At 45.4% G+C, this 20,045-nt stretch overlaps 1 protein-coding gene across 1 annotated transcript in view; it reads left to right on the top strand.

Moving 5' to 3' along the window:
* Positions 1-20,045, top strand: part of GPX4 (glutathione peroxidase 4) — a 266,794-nt gene that overhangs the window by 203,664 nt on the left and 43,085 nt on the right. Inside the window, exon 4 of the mRNA XM_044053814.1 lies at positions 3,520-3,544. Coding sequence (XP_043909749.1) covers positions 3,520-3,544 — 25 coding nt within the window. The remainder of the gene's footprint in view (positions 1-3,519; positions 3,545-20,045) is intronic.

The raw sequence follows: 20,045 nt of genomic DNA, 5'->3' as shown, positions 1-20,045 counted from the left end.
TTACCAATTCTCTGCACTGCCCTTTGGCTTATCTACTACGTCCAGGGTCTTCACAAAATGCCTGGCACCAGTAATTGCATACTGCAGACAAAGAGGAATTCAAATATATCCATACTTGGACGACTGCCTTATTCAAGCTGAAAACAAGGACATTCTTTTAAAACATCTGGCGTTAGTTTTTTACAAAGTTGCCTAGGGTATACAGTAAACGAAAATAAGTCAAAACTATTGCCCTCACAAGACATAGTATTCCTGGGTGCCAACTTAAATACAACGGCCCAGATGGCTTCTCATGCCAGACAAGCAAAGACAACTGACTCAATATTTCAAAATGATGGCAACAAAGACCCAACTCCCTGCAAGAAAAAATTCTGCAGGCCTTGGGATTCATGGCATCTTGCATACTAATACCATATGCCAAACTGCATATGAGGAAATTACAATGGTACCTGAAAAGCGTATGGACTCTACACAGCCACAGCTTGGAAACAATAATACCACTCATTCCCTGCTTTCACCAGGAGTGTCTATGGTGGGCTCAGGCATGTCACCTCAACAAGGGTCAGCCCTTTTACCTTGGCCACAGCCAGGCAAACAATAACAGATGCATCGGACTACGCCTGGGGAGCACATATGGCAGGACAGTGTATTCAGGGCAAATGGTCTGCAGATCAAATGCATCTCCACATCAATCAAAAAGAGATGCTAGCTGTTCAAAATGCCCCAACAGCTTTCAAGCACCTCCTACATCCAGGACAACTCCTAATAAAGACGGACAACACCACAGTGATGTGGTACATAAACAAGGGGGCACACATTCCTACCCCCTATGTAGGCAAGCAATGACCTTGTGGAACACAGCACTGACCTACCAAGTTCAACTACAAGCACAATTCCTGCCAGGAAAGAAACACATTGGCAGACAAACTAAGCAGAAATATCATGGATCCTCACGAGTGGAAACTACATCCACAAGTATTCACAATGATAACTCGAAAATGGGGGAGCCCGGACTTGGATCTGTTTGCCTCCCCCCCAAAACTACCAACTACGGAAATTTTGCACAAGGACATACCACACACTAGCTTGGAAAGTGGATGCCCTCTCATTCAGTTGGAAAACATTATCAGTGTATGCCTTTCCTCCACTGCCTCTTCTGGCAAAGGTGCTGCTGAAAGCCAGATTAGAGGGGCCACAAATGATGCTCATTGCTCCAGACTGGCCACACCAACACTGGTATCAAATACTAAGGAACATGGCTCAAGGCCCACCATGGATTTTACCTCAAATTCCTCACCTGCTGAAAACGATCAGATTCTACACAGCCAGCTCAAGACTTTAAATCTGGCTGCATGGCAGATTACTTAAACAACCAGTCAACACTTCTCTCTAAAGCTGTTATGGATGTCCTTCTGGAGGCCAGGAGGCCCAGCACCAGGAAAACCTACTCGGACAAATGGAAAAGATTCTGTGCCTGGAACCAGGCTAAAGACCAAAATCCTTTTGTCCCAAATATTCCTCAGATTCTGCAATATTTAACAGAGATGTTGCACAAAGGCCATTTCTTTTCATCTATTAAGATCCACGCTTCAGCTATTTCAGCTCATTACAACATGGATCCTCCTATATTTTCACGTCCATTACTAAGACAGTACCTCAGAAGGGCCAAGAACATAAGACCGCCCCGGAGAGCACCAACACCAACTTGGGATCTCAATTTTGTTTTGGAAAAACTTACACTACTGCCCTTTGAACCAGCTTTTACAGCTGACTTACAATTTCTATCATGGAAAACTGCCCTGCTGCTAGCAATAACTTCAGCACGAAGAGTCTCAGAGCTACAGGCCCTAATGGCAGTGGAGCCTTTCATCATTTTTCATAAAGACTGAGTTTCTTTACGACCTAACCCTTCCTTTATGCCAAAGGTGATCTCCAGTGTGGCTCTAAAACAAACCATTCATTTGCCCACCTTTTTATCCAAACCCCCAGAATAAAGGGGAAAGGCTCCTACACTCTTAGAACATTCACAGGCAATTGCGTTTCTACTTTAAAACGAAGGCTTTCAGAAAATCTGACCAGCTCTTTGTATCCTATGCTGCAGGATCACAAGGAAAGGCTATCTCAAAACAGACCATTTCAAAATGGATAGGACATTGTATCCGTTTCTGCTACACACACCATGGGAAACTTGTACCTGGTAACATTAGGCCCCATTCCATCAGGGCTACAGCAACATCAGCAGCCTTCCTCAGAGGGGTACCAACCAAGGATATTTTGGAGGCTGCAACTTGGAGTTCAGTGCACACCTTCACCAAGCACTACCACTTGCCTCTATACTCAAAAACCAGAGCTGGCTTTGCCACTGCAGTTCTGCAGAGCCTACTAGCTTCTCCAAACCCTGTTTAGTACCAACCGCCCAGCCTTAGCTTTGGGATTCAACCCAAGTGTGATGACTGCAACAGTGTAATACGATGAACACAGTACAGTTTTGTACCTACCATAAATGTAGAAGTTCGAGTGTTCACACTGCTGCAGTCCAAGTTACCCTCCCTCCATCCCCTCTGTCCTAGCTGGACTTGTCTATAACTTTCTATCCTGTACAACCTTTGTTGTGTATTTGCTTGTAACTGAAGGTATTGTTTTTATTTCTTGTATATATATGTTTTATTAGCAATATGCATTGCCTACCTACTTGGGGTCACCTGACATCTGGGGCAAGAAAAACTGAAGAAAATGGCGTCTGATGCACCTTGTATACCCCTGGCGCACTTGACGTCTGGGAAGGTGACAGCAACAGACTCCGGACCAAGACTTTGGAACTCTGGCCGACTGTGGGACCGCCTGACTGCAGGATAACCCAAGTGTGATGACTGCAGCAGTGTGAACATCTACATTTATGGTAGGTACAATACTGTACTTTACCAGAGTTTAAGATTACCATGGTGATGGAAAGAGAACTGCTCTTAGGGTCTTGAGGCTTGGAGAATTACGTCAGTTGTATCCAACACAGGAGAAATTGGAAGGATGTCCTTGTTTGTGAGAAAGTACTACCAGCTTAGGGAATGGCTGGTCTGCACTGCAACTGAAGTGTGGTGCTTGGTTAAAGACCACAAGGTGTAGGGTGTCTTTCATATGTAGACTGAGATAAATGTACATAATATGTGGGTATGTAGAAAATGTTTTATTGTGGGTGGGGATTATGTATCATGCCGTCTAGTGATATTTGATTTATAGGTTGACATTTATATGCAGCCATGTCTCTCTGTTTAGCACCTGAAAGTTTTCAGTAGAGCTTGATGTGTACTGGTAAATGGGAGCATTCTTTTATTATTTTTTTAATGTTTGACATTTAACATAAGCCTGACCCACAGCTTCCAGAATGCGTTTGCTGCTTAAAAATTTGTAACTGAGCTGGTTGGGGGTGGGTAAAGTTAATACATTGTTGCACTGTAATGTACTTGTATGATGGTCTTGAAATTGTTTTTTTGTTAACCAGATGCATTTTTTTTCCTTTAACAGTGCAATCAAGTGGAACTTCACCAAGGTAACATTCCTCATTTAGTGCATTGGAGTCATAACTGTCAGCTGAAAACTAAGTGTGGTTGCTTATCTTGTAATATCACAGTTTAAGAAGGTGCCTGTCACACACACTCCATTAAGTTTAGACATGAGCATGCTTAGAATCAGCTCTTGTTAGCAAATAAGAATATTTGCTTTAAATTGTTAGGTGTGCTAGTAGCAGGCAGTCCTCCATTTGTAGGCTTGAAACTTTGATACTAGAATGATCCACTTTGAATAATTAACCAAATTTTGAAAATGGTAGCATTATCCTGTCTACTTTTTATTGTGCTTATGAGCATAAACTACTTTGAGGTCTTCATATTAGATGTTAGTTTAGTGGCGATGTGTTTTTAAAAAGGAGTGTCACAGCTGTTAAGAACACAGATGTTCTTCGTGTTTCACTGTTGCAGTCATTACATTTAGGTAATCTGCTGGCAGGTTGCCCTCAGACGGCCTGATTAACGAAGTAGTGGGTCCTGCATCAGTTGCGGTCCTTTCTTCCATGACATCAGGTCGTCTGGTATAAAACCTGCAGCCAACGCCATTACATCAGTCTTTCTTGCCATGCGGTGCCTGAAGCAGAAGCAGTTCTCAAGTGCCGGTCGGCCGACTCCTGAAATTTTCGTTTCTGAGTTTCAGAACCAAACTAAAAAGCTATAAGTACCCCATTGGGGAAACTTTTTTTTTTTCTTGCTTCTTACCGATATCAGTAAAAGTTAATAATTGTATTAATTGTGGGAAGCAAATACCTCCATAAGGATTTTCACTTGTACTGTATTCCTTGCCTAGGCCCTGACCACGATGTACCTTGCTGTCGGTTCTGTGCTTTAGTTAATCAATGCACTATCCATTGTTGGTACATTTTTGCTTCTAAATATTTTGGATCACTGTAATTATCCAGAAATAACGTCTGTTAGCAATCAGACTACCGTAATACCAAAGAAAAAAAGACAGGCCATTGAGGTCCAAAACTGCCAACGACGCTTCTAAGCCAGTTGCCAGTTCACTGGTACTCGGTGAGGTGCTTTCGCAGCCCCTGATACCTGCCACTTCTGATTAGCAGGCCTCTACTGAGACCCATTCTGAGTGTGGTATGCCGCAATATGCTTCAATTATCGAACCCGCGGATGTCTCTACCTTGGATGGGTCCAGAGCCGCTGTGCAGGCACTGGCTCCTGAGGGTGTATTCAGGCCTACAGATCTGTATATTAAACAGATGCTATCTTCAATATTAAGGCCAAAATCTCAATCTAGGTCTAAAAAACCGACGTCTAGGCCACATGTTCAGGCCCCTGTACCTAAAAAAAAAAAAAAAAAAAACAAATGATCAAAATGGCTGAAGATTTAATTACTCTAGTCAATGGTAGCAAACCCCCACCTTCAAAGAGGCATGGGGCTGAACTTGACTATGAATCTTCTGAACAGGATTCTGTTTCTTCTAACTCTTCTAATGAACAGGATTTGTCTGTACCTACTTATGAGGACTCTGCAGAGGTTTCCATTCCTTCTGCTTCGTCCCCTGAAGATTTTTCTTTTGGGGAAAATTTTACATACCTTAAGGGAACATTTTCACTGGGAAAGTCAGGATTTTTCTGAATCTAAAGAGGCTTAGGGATTTTCTTCTTCCTCAGTATAGGCCTTTGGCTATACCTCCTGTACTAGACATTGTTGTGTTTTCAGAATCCAGTATGGCCCCTGATTCACTGCCTCTGGCTCCTTGTAAGCCAGACAGATACTACAGGGTTCCTGATTCCCATAAAGTCCTTTTCAAAAATCCTGTTGCGGATCTTGAAACCATTTCTCAGGGGCCCAAGGGCATTAAGGCATCTGCTAAAAAATCCTACCCCTTCTGATAGAGACACCAGGGTGCTGGATAGATGGGGGGAAAAAGGTTTATACTTCTGCAACCTTGGCAATCAGGGCTTTAAACCTGTCAATTTCATATGCTAAAATAGCAGCATATCATGGGACTGCTTAAACAGAAAATGATGATTTCTGACTGTGGAAAATTAAGATTTACAGGATTTATTGCATTTAGCTGAACAAGTTGGAAAACATACTTTGCAATGTGGTTTTGATTCTTTGGAGGCCTCTTGCAGGGCTGCTGTTACTGGGTCTGTCCTTAGAAGGCATGCTTGGCTTAAGGAGCAATCTCTGCCTGATCGTGTTGAAGCAAACTTGTTGGATGCTCCTTTGCAGCAGGACCATCTGTTTGGCAATAAGGCTGAAGTTCTAAAAAAGATGGAAGATGAGGCTAAATCTATGCAGACTGTGAAAGATTTCTTACAAGTACAACCTCCAAGATTTAGTAGGCACTGGCCTACTAAGAACTGGCCCTTTTTCAGTTCCTTCCAGAGCCACTCAAGCCAGACCCAGACCTACCAAAAGCACCAAGTTTCAGTCCCAGGGGACTTTCAGAACTAAGCAATGGGGTGCCTCCTCTTCCAAATCTGGAAACAACAAGACACCTCCCTATGGTAAATGGTCTCAATGACTTCCTTTTGAATTACCAAGCACTTGCCTTTTAGCCGCCCCTTTGGGGGGAAAACTGGCACTTCATGCAAAAAAACTGGCAACTTATAACCCAGGACAAATGGGTTTTAAATAGTGTTCCAGGGATACAGATTTCATTTCCACATGTTGCCAACTCCAAACGGGTGGCCAGACCTGCCCCAAGTCAGTGGGCAGAGGCTCAAACAAGTACTTTCCCTCCTACACATGGGGGCTATTCAGCTAGTACACATGGGGGCTATTCAGCTAGTACCAGAAGGGGAAAAGGGACAAGGTTTCTATTCCAGACTTTTCCTGGTACCCCGAAAAGACAAATCATGGCGTCCAATTCTGGATTGGTCTACTCTAAACACTTTCCTGGACATTCCAAAATTCAAGATGCCGACTCTTCACCACTTACTTCCTATTGTAGGCAAAGATGCTTGGTTGGCAACTCTAGATCTAAGAGGCATACCTGCATATCCCAGTCGGGGAATCTTGCAGAAGATACCTCTGCTTCAAAGCAGGTTTTTTGCATTATCAATTCTCTGCACTGCCCTTTGGCTTGTCCACTGTGCCCATGGTCTTTACAAAGTGCCTAGCTCCAGTAATTGCATTTTGCAGGCAAAGAAATATTCAAATATATACATACCTGGACGATTGTGTAATTCAGGCAGAAAACAAGGCCATTCTTCTAAAACATGTGGCGTTTGTAAAAAGGGTTCTAACTTGTCTAGAGTACACCATAAATGAAAAGAATTCACAACTAGTACCATCTCAAAAAATAACATTCCTGGGTGCAAGCTTGAATAAAACTGTCCAGATGGCTTACCTTGCACCAGAAAAGCAAACTCAGTTGGTGACTTACTTAAACAGGTGGCCACAAAAACCCTGCTAGCAGCAAGACAAATACTGCAAGCCTTTGGGTTCATGGCCTCCTGCTTTCTTCTAATTCCAAATGCAAGACTGCATATGAGAACTTCAGTGGTACTTAAAAAGTTTATGGAGTCAACATTCTCACAGCTTGGAAATAATGATTCCCATCATACCTTGCCTGCAACTAGAGTTCCTATGATGGGGCAGAGGCCTGCCACCAAAACAAGGGACTGCCATTCACACCACCCCCTGCCACCCAAACCCCAACTACAGATGCATCAGACATGCATGGGGGGGCTCATCTGGCAGGGAAGTGCATTCAGGGCAAATGGAGCTCGAATCAAATGCACTTTCATATCAAGCAAAAAGAAATGCTAGCTATACAGAAAGCACTGACAGCCTTCAAGGACTACCTTCATCTAGGGCAACTAATGGTAAAGATGGACAACACCACAGTTATATGGTACATAAGCAAGCAGGGGGTACACATTCCTACCCACTCTGCAGACAAGCGATGGCATTGTGGAACACTGCCTTGAGCTGTCAAGTACAACTACAAGCCCAATTCCTGCCACGAAAGCTGAATATTTTGGCAGACTATCTAAGCAGAAATCTCATGGACCCACACAAATGGAAACTGGAACCACGGATTTTCAACATGTTGAGATGCAAATTGGGGAACCCAGACATAGATGTCTTTGCCTCACCCCAGAACTACCAGTTGGACAAATTTTGCACAAGAACTCCTCACAAAAAAGCCTGGGAAGTGGATGCTCTGTACTTCAGCTGGGAAAATCTACCAGTCTATGCCCCCCCCCTGCCTTTGCTCTCCAAAGTTCTACTAAATGTCAAACAGGACAAACCAAAGATTATTTTGCTTGCTCCAGACTGGCCTCTCCAACTCTGGTACCCACTCCTACAGTCTGTCAACTTTCTCCATGGCATCTGCCTACACCTTGTTTACTGTCTCAGAACAACCAAATTCTGCACCCTCCGCTCCAAATATTGAATCTTGCAGCTTGGCTAATCACTCAGTCCCCCTTAGCATCCCTCAGCAAACCTGTGATGGATGTCATTTTGGAGGCGAGAAGACTTGGTACCAGAAAATCTTATGCTGACAAATGGAAAAGATTCTGTGCCTGGAATCAATCTCAAGGGATGACCACAGCAGTGCCCAATTTACCTCAGATTTTGCAATACTTAACTGAGATGCTTCACAAGGGTCTATCTTTTTTTCTTCCATAAAAATCCATGCCTCAGCCATTTCAGCTCATTACAACACAGAACCCCCCCCCCTTCTCTCATCCTTTGTTAAAGCAGTATCTCAGAGGGGCCAAAAACTTTAGGTCACCCAGGAGAGCTCTAACCCCTGCCTAGGACCTTAACTTTGTATTGGAAAAAGTCACTCTACCTCCTTTCGAGCCAGCTGCTACTGCAGACTGAAAATTCCTTTCCTGGGAAACAGCCTTCCTTTTTAGCAATCACTTCGGCTAGAAGGATTTCTGAATTACAGGCCCTTATGGCAGTGGAGCCTTTCATCATCTTTCATGCAGACAGGGTGTCACTCAGGACCAACCCATCCTTCATCCTTCATGCCCAAGGTGGTATCCAGTGTGGCTCGTAATCACTCCATTTGCCAACTTTTCCCAATCCACAGAACGAAGGGGAGTGGATTCTGCATTCATTGGATGTACACAGACAACTTAGATTTTACTTGACAAGACTAAATCTCGAAGAAAATATGAACTGCTGGTAGCATTTGCTGCAGGGGCAGAGGGAAAGGCTATTTCAAAGCAAACCATTTTCAAATGGATAAGCCATTGCATTCATTTCTGCTATAAGCACCATGGCAAACCTATCCCCCAGGTGATCAGATCCCATTCCACCAGGGCTGCATCTACTTCTGCAGCCTTTCTCAGAGGTGTTCCTACCAGGGATATTCTAGAAGCTGCTACCTGGAGTTCAGTTCATACTTTCAAAAAGCACTATCACTTACCAATTTTCTCTAAATCCAGAGCTGGCTTTGCCACTGCTGTTTTGCAGGGCCTTATAGCCAGTCCTAATACTGTATAAATCCATCCTCCCAACCTTAGCTTTGGGAATCTACCCAAATGTAATGACTGCAACAGTGAAACACGAAGAACATAGTACAGTTGTGTACACTTACCATAAATGTAGATGTTGGAGTGTATTCACTGTTGCAGTCCTGGTTACCCTCCCTCCAGCCCCCTGTTTTTTTTCTTACTATGCATCTCCTTTATTTTCCTTCACTTAAAAGCATTTTTGGTGTATTTGCTTTTGTTTGGAGGTATATATTTTTGTTTAAAATTATATATTTTGCTCCCCATTTGGGGGGCACCTGACATCTGGGGCAAGAAAAACTGCTATAATGGCATCTGCTGCATGTTTTATACCCCTGATGACCTGATGTCATGGAAGATGGGACAGCAACCAACGCAGGACCCAAGACTTTGTTAATCAGGCCGAGGGCAACCTGCAAGCAGATTACCCAACTGTAATGACTGCAACAGTGAATACACTCTGACATCTACATTTATGGTAAGTGTACACAACTGTACTTTTCCAACCACTTCATGTGAAAGTTGATGAGACTGAGATTGAATCAGATCTATTGATAGTCTGAAATCAGTTTTGGGACCATTGCTCTCCACCAACTGCCTCAACATTAAACTTCCTGACTTAAAGCTCAGTGATGCCAGGAGTCTCCTCTGCATCTGGGACTGAGGTTTATACATTGACAGCCAATCCAGCTCTAGGCTCAGTCTTCAGGCAGTCAGCAGAGACTCGTAATTTTTTTTTTAAACCTTTATTAAATTATCACTTATGATATAGGAGTTCATACATTTGTATAAATGAAAAAACATATTGGCACTTTTTAGTTGCAAATGTTCTGCTTTTGCTTGGCTATCCAGTCATTGTCAAACATTACATAGCTTATTCAAATCCTGCCTTATTTTAAACCTTATTCCTTCTGTAAAATATTGTTCTGCATGGATTGTTGCCAGAATTCCCATTTTTTTGGGGTTTCTGTTCAGCTGTCGAATGAGCTAGCCATCGACCGGCTCAACAGCGAACAATAAGCAGTGAAAGTTCAGTCACCTGAACTTTCATTTCATCGACAGGGTAAGTAACTAGTTGTCCAACACTTCCCTGTTTTATACACATGTTTCAGACCCACCCATGTGGGGGAGGGGCTTTGCCTTCCACCACCCCCTTACTTTTTACACCAACTCAGACTCCACTACAGTGGACAAAAGGGGTTTGAAACACTTCCAATTCAAATGTGGTTCAGACATTGCCAACAGAAGCAAAACAGTGGTTCTTGAAGGTCACAGGGGTAATGTAAGCTTCCAGAATGTTTGCATCCTAGACGTGGGCTGTCTCAAGAACCTGGATACAATGGGCATCTGGAAGGCACCCACCCAACAGCATGCTGCCTGAAGATGTGCCAGTTTGCTTCACTGTGAAGGCATTAGACTGTCATGTATGTTACCACATATGAATGGCTATCACATGGGTTAAATGGGTGAGGACAGTTAGATTCAGTCCCCTTTCCTGATGTTTTACACCCTTCAGAAGGCTGTGGCAAGAAAAATGCTCAGTCTGTTGCAGAAAACAGCAAACCAGGAAGTCAACTAGATCAACAATGGCTAGACTTCCCATCTTTGATTTCAGTGGCCAAAACTAGCCCCTTTGTGTGGTCATAGTGCAGTCTTACCTTCCACATCTGCAAGAATGTGATTGGGTACAGTCTTTGAACATTCAAGATGCTTGCTTTCCCATCAAAGTAGTTAGGAGTCAGAGAGGTTTCTTCATTTCCACATAGGACAGCCAGCCATTTTCCATTCTGATCTTTTCAGTTTGGTCTCATCAGCCCCTATTGTCTTCAGCAATTGCATAGTACTAGTGCTAGTTGCAGTGCATCTCAGACTTAAGGGAGACTGGGTCTGTCCATATCTGTGTGACTAGCTTCTGGTAGTTTAGTCTTTCTATACTTGAAAACTGGCAGCTGCTCACCCCCCCCCCCTGCAAAACAGTGGAAAACCCTCAACTCCAGACTTGCTGTTCTCCCTAAAAGATGGAATGAAACTAGATGAACCATATGAAGCACCCCTTTGCCATTGCATTCATGTGCAGGACTGAGACTGTCTACAGCTCCACCAGAACAGAATTCATACTAGTCAGTGTCCGATTCAGCAGAGTCAAAGTTTGTGACTGCTGCCGTTTCATGGCAGCCCCTATGAGTCCCTGTTCAGTTTCACAGGACTGTTGTAGTAGACACTGATACAATAGCATCCATTACTAGACCCTACAATAGCATCCATTACTAGACCCTTTAGATTTATCCATCAAAATATATCTAGGAAGTGCAAGGATTGCCTCAGGTGAGTGATTCAGTAGTCCAGTTTGTCAGTGGGCATACCCTTCCAAGCCATTAATCACACTGTGTGTGGTAGCCACCATGGATGCTTCTGCTTTAAGATTGGAGGGTAGTGTCAACAGCAGACTACCCAAAGGACATGGACTGTTGACCTTTTATATCAGAACTTTTGAAATGAGAGCAGGCATTCCAAGACTCTCTTAGTAGTTGCTGTTGTCGGACTCTAAAGTGGTGACTGTTTAATACTGGAGTAAGAAAGGGAGAACCAGTTTATCCCCTTTGCTTGGGAGGCAATGAGAGTTTAGTAGTGGGTGTTTGCATATGATTGCTTTCTTGTAGCCCAGCCATATCCTCTGGGTCTGGCTCCACAAAATCCCATCCTCCTCTGCTCCAGCTGTCATGGTCCACTGTGCTCGGATGACTGATCACTCTAGGGGATCTGATCTCCAGTGTTGCCTAGCATGTCTGACTGTTTTTTCAGGCAGGTCTTCCTCTCCATGTGTCTGGTCTCTGACCCCTTCCTTTGAAAGGGCATGGGCTCTGAGTTTGACTGTTTTGGCTGTGGCCTTTTAGATCACTGCAGTTTGTCTTGCCAAAGCAATCTTGAATGTAATTGATTATTTCTTTAGAACTCTGTTTTGGCTACAGAGTTTGGTAGTTGTAGTTTAACCCTGTGGAGCCCTGATCCAGCCTTTTGTCTTGGTGATTCAGTCCTTGACAGCTTTGCTCTGACATCTGCTTCAGTTCTGAGCAGTACAGCATCCAGAGACTAACTTTATGGGATTCTTTGATCTGAGTAGGCTCTCCTCAGGAGCAGCTTTGGTCTCAGTTTGAAAAGATTTTCACATTCAGTGGAGGGAACTCATTCACGTCCATATCTGCCCTGTAGCCTCGCTGCTTTTGCATTTTGTTTCAACTCCTCACTTTATCCTTTGGGACTGCTAGATCTTGTTGGTTTCGGGCAAGCTGTACCCTCTGGTTCCACTGCTTCCAGTTCCTTCCCCTTAGTGACCATCATGGAGGAACCCAGGAAACATAAGTGCAAGAGAGGCATTTGGACTCCCTCACAGAAGATACTGATCTGTGAGGAGAGAGGGTTCCCCAAAGCTCTTGGTCTCCTTCGGAGACCTTTTAATGGCCAAGACAGAAGGGAGGCTGATCCACCTATGCCACTTCCCAGGAGGAATTGGTGTTCCTCTGGGCCTTTAGTTTTGACCAGTCTGTACCCTAGTTGGTCCACAAAATAAAAGTCCAAAACTGAATATTCCAAGAAAGCCACGAAGCTGGAGAGGCAACCAGGAAATTTATTCCACTAAAAAAAGAAGTTATGTACTCACCATACCGTTCCATCTGAATAGGTACTTCATTTGTCTGCAACCTGTGGGTATCTGATCCAACCTCGGATCCGAGCCGGCAGCTTTACTAACTAAAAGATCTGAGCTCCTGGCTCCCCTTTACCCACAATCCCCTGCTACATGCTCCCTTTCCTCAGTTTGCTTAATCCAACAACTAAGACCCTCGACAGAGGACAAAGTAATGCCTAAACACATGAAACAATCTCAATCATGATCAGGAATCGCGATAATGGTTAGGGGGCATGGAGGGGGGGTTCTGTTGCAGACGAAGTACCTACTCAGATGGAACGTTATGGTGAGTACATAACTTCATCTGAAGTAGTTACTTCATTTGCTCTGCAACCTGTGGGACAGAGTCCCCAGCTACCTAAAACCTTGGGAGGCCCTCAAGTAAGGATATTCCGAAGCACTGCGGAGCCAAAGGAAACCCTACTCCTGGACATCATATCCAATTTATAAAGAGAAATGAATGTATGGGAAGAGGACCAAGTAGCTGCTGAACATGTGTCGTCCAGGGAAACCCTTTACCAGAAGGCTGCTGATGTGGCTATGGATCGGGTTGAGTGGGCATGGAATCGGATAGGAGCAGGTTTACCTGAGGCTACATATGCATAAATGATGCACTGTGCAATCCAGTTTGCTAAGGTAACTTTGGTAATAGCTCTACCCAGAGCAGATTTGGCAAAGGACACAAACAATTGATCAGCTTTGCGAGTATCCTTCGTCCTGTTCAAGTAAAAACGTAGTTGTCTATGTACATCCAACTTGTGTAATTTCTATTCCCCTTTGTTCTGAAAGTTGGGAAAGAACACTGGTAAATTGACTATAATATTGGACTCCGAAGCCACCTTTGGTAAGAAGAAAGGGTTAGTCCTGAGAGACTCTCTATCCCTATGAAAGATTAGATAAGGGGGTTTCATGCAAAGGGCTTGAAGTTCCGAAACCCTCCTGGCTGAAGTAATAGCAACTAGAAAGGCTGTTTTCCATGATAAGAACTTTAATGGAACTGAGGCGGCAGGCTCAAAAGGTGGGCTTGTCAATGCTTGTAAAACCAAGGTTGGGTCCCATGGTGGGACCGCAGTCTTAACTGGTGGTTTCAATAGAAAAATACCTTTCAAGAAGGTTTTGCATATCTTCGCAGAAGCTAAAGATCCCAGCCCATCCCCTACATGAAAATGGGAAATGGCTGCCAGTTGTACTGTAACTGTAGATGCACTGGCTCCTTGATGAAAAATGTGACAAAATCAAGAACCGCCGGAATAGGGACGGTAAAGGGATCTAAGCCCTTGTCCTTAGCCCAGACAGAAAAACGCTTTCATTTACTACTGTAAATTTTCCTGGTAGCAGGCTTGTGAGCCGCTACCAGAATGGCCTTTACTGGTGATGAGATGCCGGGAGTCCTTGCCATCAGTGGAACTGGATCAACCAAGCCGCAAGCTTGAGGTTTACCAGGTTCGGGGGTTGCAATCCCGCAGGATGCAAAATCCGATCCGGAACGGGATCCAAGATCCATGGAGGAACTACACTGAGACCACAGAGAAGGGAACCAGATCTGGCGAGGCCAGAATGGGGCTATGAGGATAATTCTGCTCCCCATCCGACGTGCTTTCTGAATGAACTTCCTCATAAGAGGAAGGGGGGGATAAGCATAGAGGAGACCCGGGTGGCCGAGCATGAACCAGAGCATCTCTGGGGCTCTCCCTTGGTGGGGGAAGTATCGCGAAAAACTCACTGCACTTTGTGTTTGACGGAGAAGTGAAAAGATCGCAGCAAGGTAGACCCCATTTGAGGAAGATCTGTTTCACAACTGATGGTTTCAGAGACCACTCGTACGGTGTGAGGATCATGCGACTCAGTTTGTCCACCAGAATGTCTGATCAACCCGGAATGTGCGTTGCTACCAGAAAGCGGTTGGTGGATATCGCCCACTCCCAAACTCTCATAGCCTCCCGACAAAGGGGATAAGATCTGGTCCCTCCCTGTTTGTTTATGTACCAGACTACCGCCATGTTGTGTGAACCGCAATATTCCCTAGAGGAAGAAGGTCGTGGAGAGCTTGCAACGCCAGAAGCACCACCCTCCTCTCTAGGACATTGATATGCAAAGCGGTCTCTAAGGGGGTCCACAGGCCTTGGATGGTTCTGCCCAAAGAATGCCCCCCCCTTCCACCTGAGGCGAGAAGCATCCGTGCTCAATGTGGCTTGGGGCGGAGGCATCACGAAGGATCTCCCTTGCCACAGCTCCCATGAGCAAAGCCACCAGAGGAGGGAGTCCCTGCAAGCCCTGCTCAGGGGAATAAGGGTGTTCAACAGATGTAGCAACAGACCATTGGACTTGAAGGGTCCATTGCAGAATCCTTATTCTTAGACGCGTGTGTAGGCAAAGACTGGTTGCCGCCTCCATAGAGCCTAGTGCTCTCAGGACTAACTCTGCCGATGGAGCCGGGTTCTGAAGGAGGGCTATAACCTGACATGACAAACTGTTCACCCTGTCTGAAGCTAGTAGGGCCCGAGAGAGGCTAGTGTCCAATTTGGCCCCTATAAATTCCAGAACCTGCACAGGATGAATAAAAGACTTTTGAAGGTTTACCGAAATTCCCAAACTCTGGGCAAGAGTTAGAGCATAATCCCTGGCAACACACAGTTGATGCTTGTTGGAGGTGCTGAGGAGCCAGTCTAGGTGTGGAAAGACCTGAATGCCCTGGAGTCTCAGGTGGGCTGCAACCATTGCCATGACCTTGAACACCCTGGGGGCTGAGGTGAGGCCGAACAGAAGAACCCTGAATTGATAATGACTGGCTCCCAGCTGGAAGTGGAGAAACCTCCTGGATCGTCTGTCCATCAAAATGTGGTAGTATGCATCCTTCAGGTCTATGGAGCACATCCAGTCCTTCTCCTGAAGGAGGGGGAGAATTGATTGAAGAGTGACCATCTGGAATTTCTCTTTGGGAATGAACAGGTTCAGGGAAGAAAGATCTAGAATCTGTCTTAGGTCCCCCGTCTTTTTTGGCACTAAAGAACCTGGAGTAATGGCCCAATCCGAACTGGTCTGGGGGGACGCGCTGGATGGCTCTCTTCTAGCAGCTTCGAAATCTCTGAAGCTGCCACCTCCCTTTGATCGGGTGGGACATCGGGGAGGTGCTTCATGGGGGGGGGGGGGGCTTAGGAAGGGAATGGAATAACCTCTGGATACGATTCAGAGCAACCATTGATCCGTCGTGATGGACTCCCAATTTAGTAGGTGCTCCGACAAACTCCCCCAGACTGCCTCCAGAGAGGGACAGCCGGGTAAGCCCTCAGGGCTGTTGCACGGGCCTATCTGAGAACGGTTCTCTAGACCTGAAGTTACGCGGCCCCCCCCCCTCTGCCTCTGGGCTGGCGTCCACCTTGTCCTCCTCTGCCTCTGAAGGGTGAGGGGTCCGAAGCTGGGTGGGACTGCTGAGACTTCCGGAACTGCATCTTTAGTCCCCTTTGATTCCTGGAAAAGGATCACTGGGGATTAGAGAAGCGGACACAGACTGCAGACAGCGTGTTCCCGTCCTTTTCACTTTGGACCAGCGTCTCGTGGACGGTCTTGCCAAAGAGTGAAGAACCATCAAAGGGCGCGTTTGCGAAGGATGCCTTAAAGGGTTCCGCAAAATTGCAAAGGCGGAGCTAGGTGCGACGCCGCAAGACTACCCCTGCTCCGCTAGCTCTAGTGGCTCCCTCTAGCATGGGAGAGTAGCCGCATAGACGTGTTAGTGACCATACGAGTCGAGAAAGTCCTCTTATCCTCTACTGTCATGGACTCCGGTGGAGCTGCAGCATATTCTCGCTGGAGTCTGTGTGCCATGTAGTTCAAGTGCCCTTACAGAGAAGGTGGCTGAAGCGAACATCCGCTTCCCAATCCAGTCCAACGTCCGAGATTCCTTATCCGGAGGATGGACTGAGGAACTCTCCTGTGAGTTCCTTCTTTGTGGCATCTGCCACCAACATGGCTTCCACAGGTGAACCCTTAGACCAGGCCTGCCTATCTGGGCAAGGGCTAAGAATTTTATCTGGCCTTCTTGGAATTGGCTCCACGGTGTCCGGCTCCTTCCACACCCTGGTAGTAATCAAGTCTACCAGGGGGGACACCCAGGAGGTAGACGGGCCTGCTTCAAATGCCTCCAAAAACACTGACTCGTCCGAGGAAGGTTTTTCGGCAGCCCAGCCCCCCTCTAATTCGCACCATTTCCATGATGTTTCCAAAGGAGACCTCCTCGGGGTGACCTTGGGGAACCTTCCCCTTCATCCAAATCAGTGTCTTCCGTGAGGGACTCCGGGGAGTCCAGGTGCCTCCTTTTACACTTCCGTTTGCGAGGGACCTCCTCGGTGGGACTATCCGAGGAGGGCTCACCTACGGGGTCCTGTTCCTCTAAGGGAACTAACTGGAGGGTCTGGGCAGGCTGTCCCAGTGGTTGGATGATGGAGGATACACCCAAATGCATAGGGGGGGGCGGGAGGATCAGTCTCCCGGACCGGGGATCTGGAAGGTCTCAACAGAACCCTCTTCACTACCTCAAACTCTGAAGGCGAGCCACTTTCCCCAGGCTCCGAAAGCAGCCTCCTCTGCTCCGAAATAGGGATCGGTGTCTGAGCTAACGCGGTCGGATCCGTGAGGGAAGTGCTCCAACCTGAACGGCGCCGAAGACTCACCCACCCCTACGGATCCGATGCTCAGCTCTCTGCACAGAGAGCTAGGATCCGACACTCGAGGGTACAGTCGGCGTCGAAATTACCGGAACTATTGGCGCCGACAACTCCCCGGTTCCGAAAGGGCCCGGATCCGATGACTCCAAAACTCAAACTAGTTGGAGAAGGAGCTATCTGGGCAAAGAGGGGTTGCTCTCCCATCTGCATCTGAGTCTGCAAAAATCGACTCCTCATCCGATCTATGTCCGCGTCTGTCAGGCTTCTTGTAGATCTAGAAGAGGTCGTCTAGGCGGGCCGGGAGGGCCGCCTCAATGACCTCGAGGGAGAAGTCCTCCGGCGAGAAACGAGGCGAACGGAGCCGAGAGGGAGAGGATCCGGAAGCCCTCATAGAGGGATTAGCAACTTTAGATGGCGGTGCTGAGGGATGAGTCTCGGCTCGCCTCTTGTGGCTTCTTTGTTTTTCCTTTTCTTTGTGCCTGTTCTCTCTGGTAGAGGCAGAAGAGCCCCCTGAACCTTGCACAGAAGAGGGAGGTTGAGTCCCAGGCAGAGTCGTGGGCTCTAAAGGCACAGGGCTGCAGTAGCAGCCAGTGCCTTAGAGGGAGAGGAAGAAGTCCTGTGGTAACAAACCCGCCAGGATCAACTTGTTCTTCCTATCCCTGATGGCCCAGGGGTTGAATGCTGCACATATCTGGCAGCTGGTGGAAAAGTAGGCCACCCCCAGACACAAAACGCACTGTGTGGCCATCAGCTGGGGAAAGCTTATGGCCACACTCAGTGCATTTAGAAAAAAAGGCTTTGGGCCCTTCAGCCATCACACTAAACACACACTCACACACCAAGGTGAGGGAAACACAAAAATAAGCTAAATTTACCACAAAAAATTTAAACTAAGGCTATCACTCTACTATTGGAGACTAAATCACTCACACACTACCTAAACAACTTTTCTCTGACTTTTTTGAAATACAAACTGGAAAGCTCTTACCCACGCCTTAGGAGCTCTTCACTAGAAGCTTCTTTCAGCCGCGGCAAACGAGATCTGAGGAAAGGGAGCATGTAGCAGGGGATTATGGGTAAATGGGAGGAGCCAGGAGCTCGGATCTTTTAGCTAGTAAAGCTGCCAGCTTGGATCAGAGGTCGGATCCGATACCCACAGGTTGCAGAGCAAATGAAGTAACTACTTCAGATCACTAGTTCATGCAAGTGCTTTCATCATACATAAAGCTATTTTTCAGACATATTGAAACATCACATAAATTAATTTCTCTGCAAATCACATTACCTCAAACAATTAACAGTACAGGTTTGAAATGTAAAAAAATATACAAATGACACTAAATATATCCTACAAAACCTGACTAACCTGCTAACTACCTCAAAGGGGGAGTTATGGTGGCAAATTTTCTTGAATGCCTCTGCTTCACCTGGTTTAATTGAGGTAGTCTGCATCAGTAGTTTGTTAAAAATGAAGGCTTAATATAATGCATTTAGTGTCATTTGTATATTTTACATTTCAAACTTGTACTTTTTTAAATTGTTTGAGGTCATGTGATTCGCAGAGTATTTAATTTGTCATGTGATGTTTCAATATGTTTGAGGAAGTCTTTGCATATGACAAAAGTGCTTACTTGAACTTGGATTTTAGTAGAATAAATTTTCCTGGTTGTGTCTCCTGCCTGGTGGCTTTGTTGGTTTATCCTAGTTGGTCCCCCATGCTGAACCTAACCAACCTAGTCTCCCAGTGGGTGTGTAAGAAATCATATATGGTAGAACCTATTCCTCACAAACCAGCCAAGATTTTATTTTCATAAGTTTTGTAAGATGCGACAGGCACAAATAGAGATTACGACAAACCACTGTAAAAGATTTAACCTGCAAAACAGTGCATGCATTTAACACAAAAGCTGATAGACATTTAACAAAAAAGCTATTGTATGTCAAAAGTGGGAATAATCCCTCAAGAATGAGGCTTTCTATGATGTCTTTAAATGTTTAATGGTCTCTCAGATAAATACAAAGAGTAGTGAAGTGTATTAAAAATGTAGAGTGCAAATAGCTGTGCTACAGGAGAGACTCTTGGAAATAACTGAATATGTAAGTTTGAATGTTTTCAGCATGGTTCTAAATACTTGGGGCAAACCGACAAGAGTACTTAAATTAATTGCAAGAGGAGCTCTAGTAGCAATAGAAGATAAGACATTGGTAGATTTGAAGTACTAAGGGGCTACTGGCATGTATTTATATTCCACTGAAAACTGCTATAATGGAGCTTAAGAAAATTATGGGATAAATCCGCTTTCAGCACGGAATATAACTTGTAGGTGACAACTGGAATTTGATTTGCAGTAAGATGTGGCTAGGGGAGGCCCAGAAGGGAAAATGTAACTGGAGGATTCATAAAGAAATTTTATGAGAATATTTGGCATGGAAGATGTAAATTCAGTAGTAGGCGTTGGGAGTGAATTTACATAACTCCCAAGATGCAAAAACTGGGCTGGACTAGACATAAATTACATTTCCTTGGAACACATGCATTTAATTGAAGGTCTTTATATGCACCCAATATCTGAGATCCTGTACCAGTAATTTAAAATAAAAACTCAGGGCAGTGAAATAAAAATGAAACTGGTGCTTTCACACCTATCTGTTGAAAAGAGAATTTAAGGAATGGGTAGTGGAAAAAAAAAA

This window comes from Protopterus annectens, chromosome 13.part0 (genome assembly GCF_019279795.1).
Source record: "Protopterus annectens isolate FY-2018-M chromosome 13.part0, PAN1.0, whole genome shotgun sequence".
Taxonomy (NCBI): Eukaryota; Metazoa; Chordata; order Ceratodontiformes; family Protopteridae; genus Protopterus; species Protopterus annectens.
Note: the sequence above shows the minus strand (reverse complement) of the source record. Positions and strands in the feature narration are given on the sequence as shown.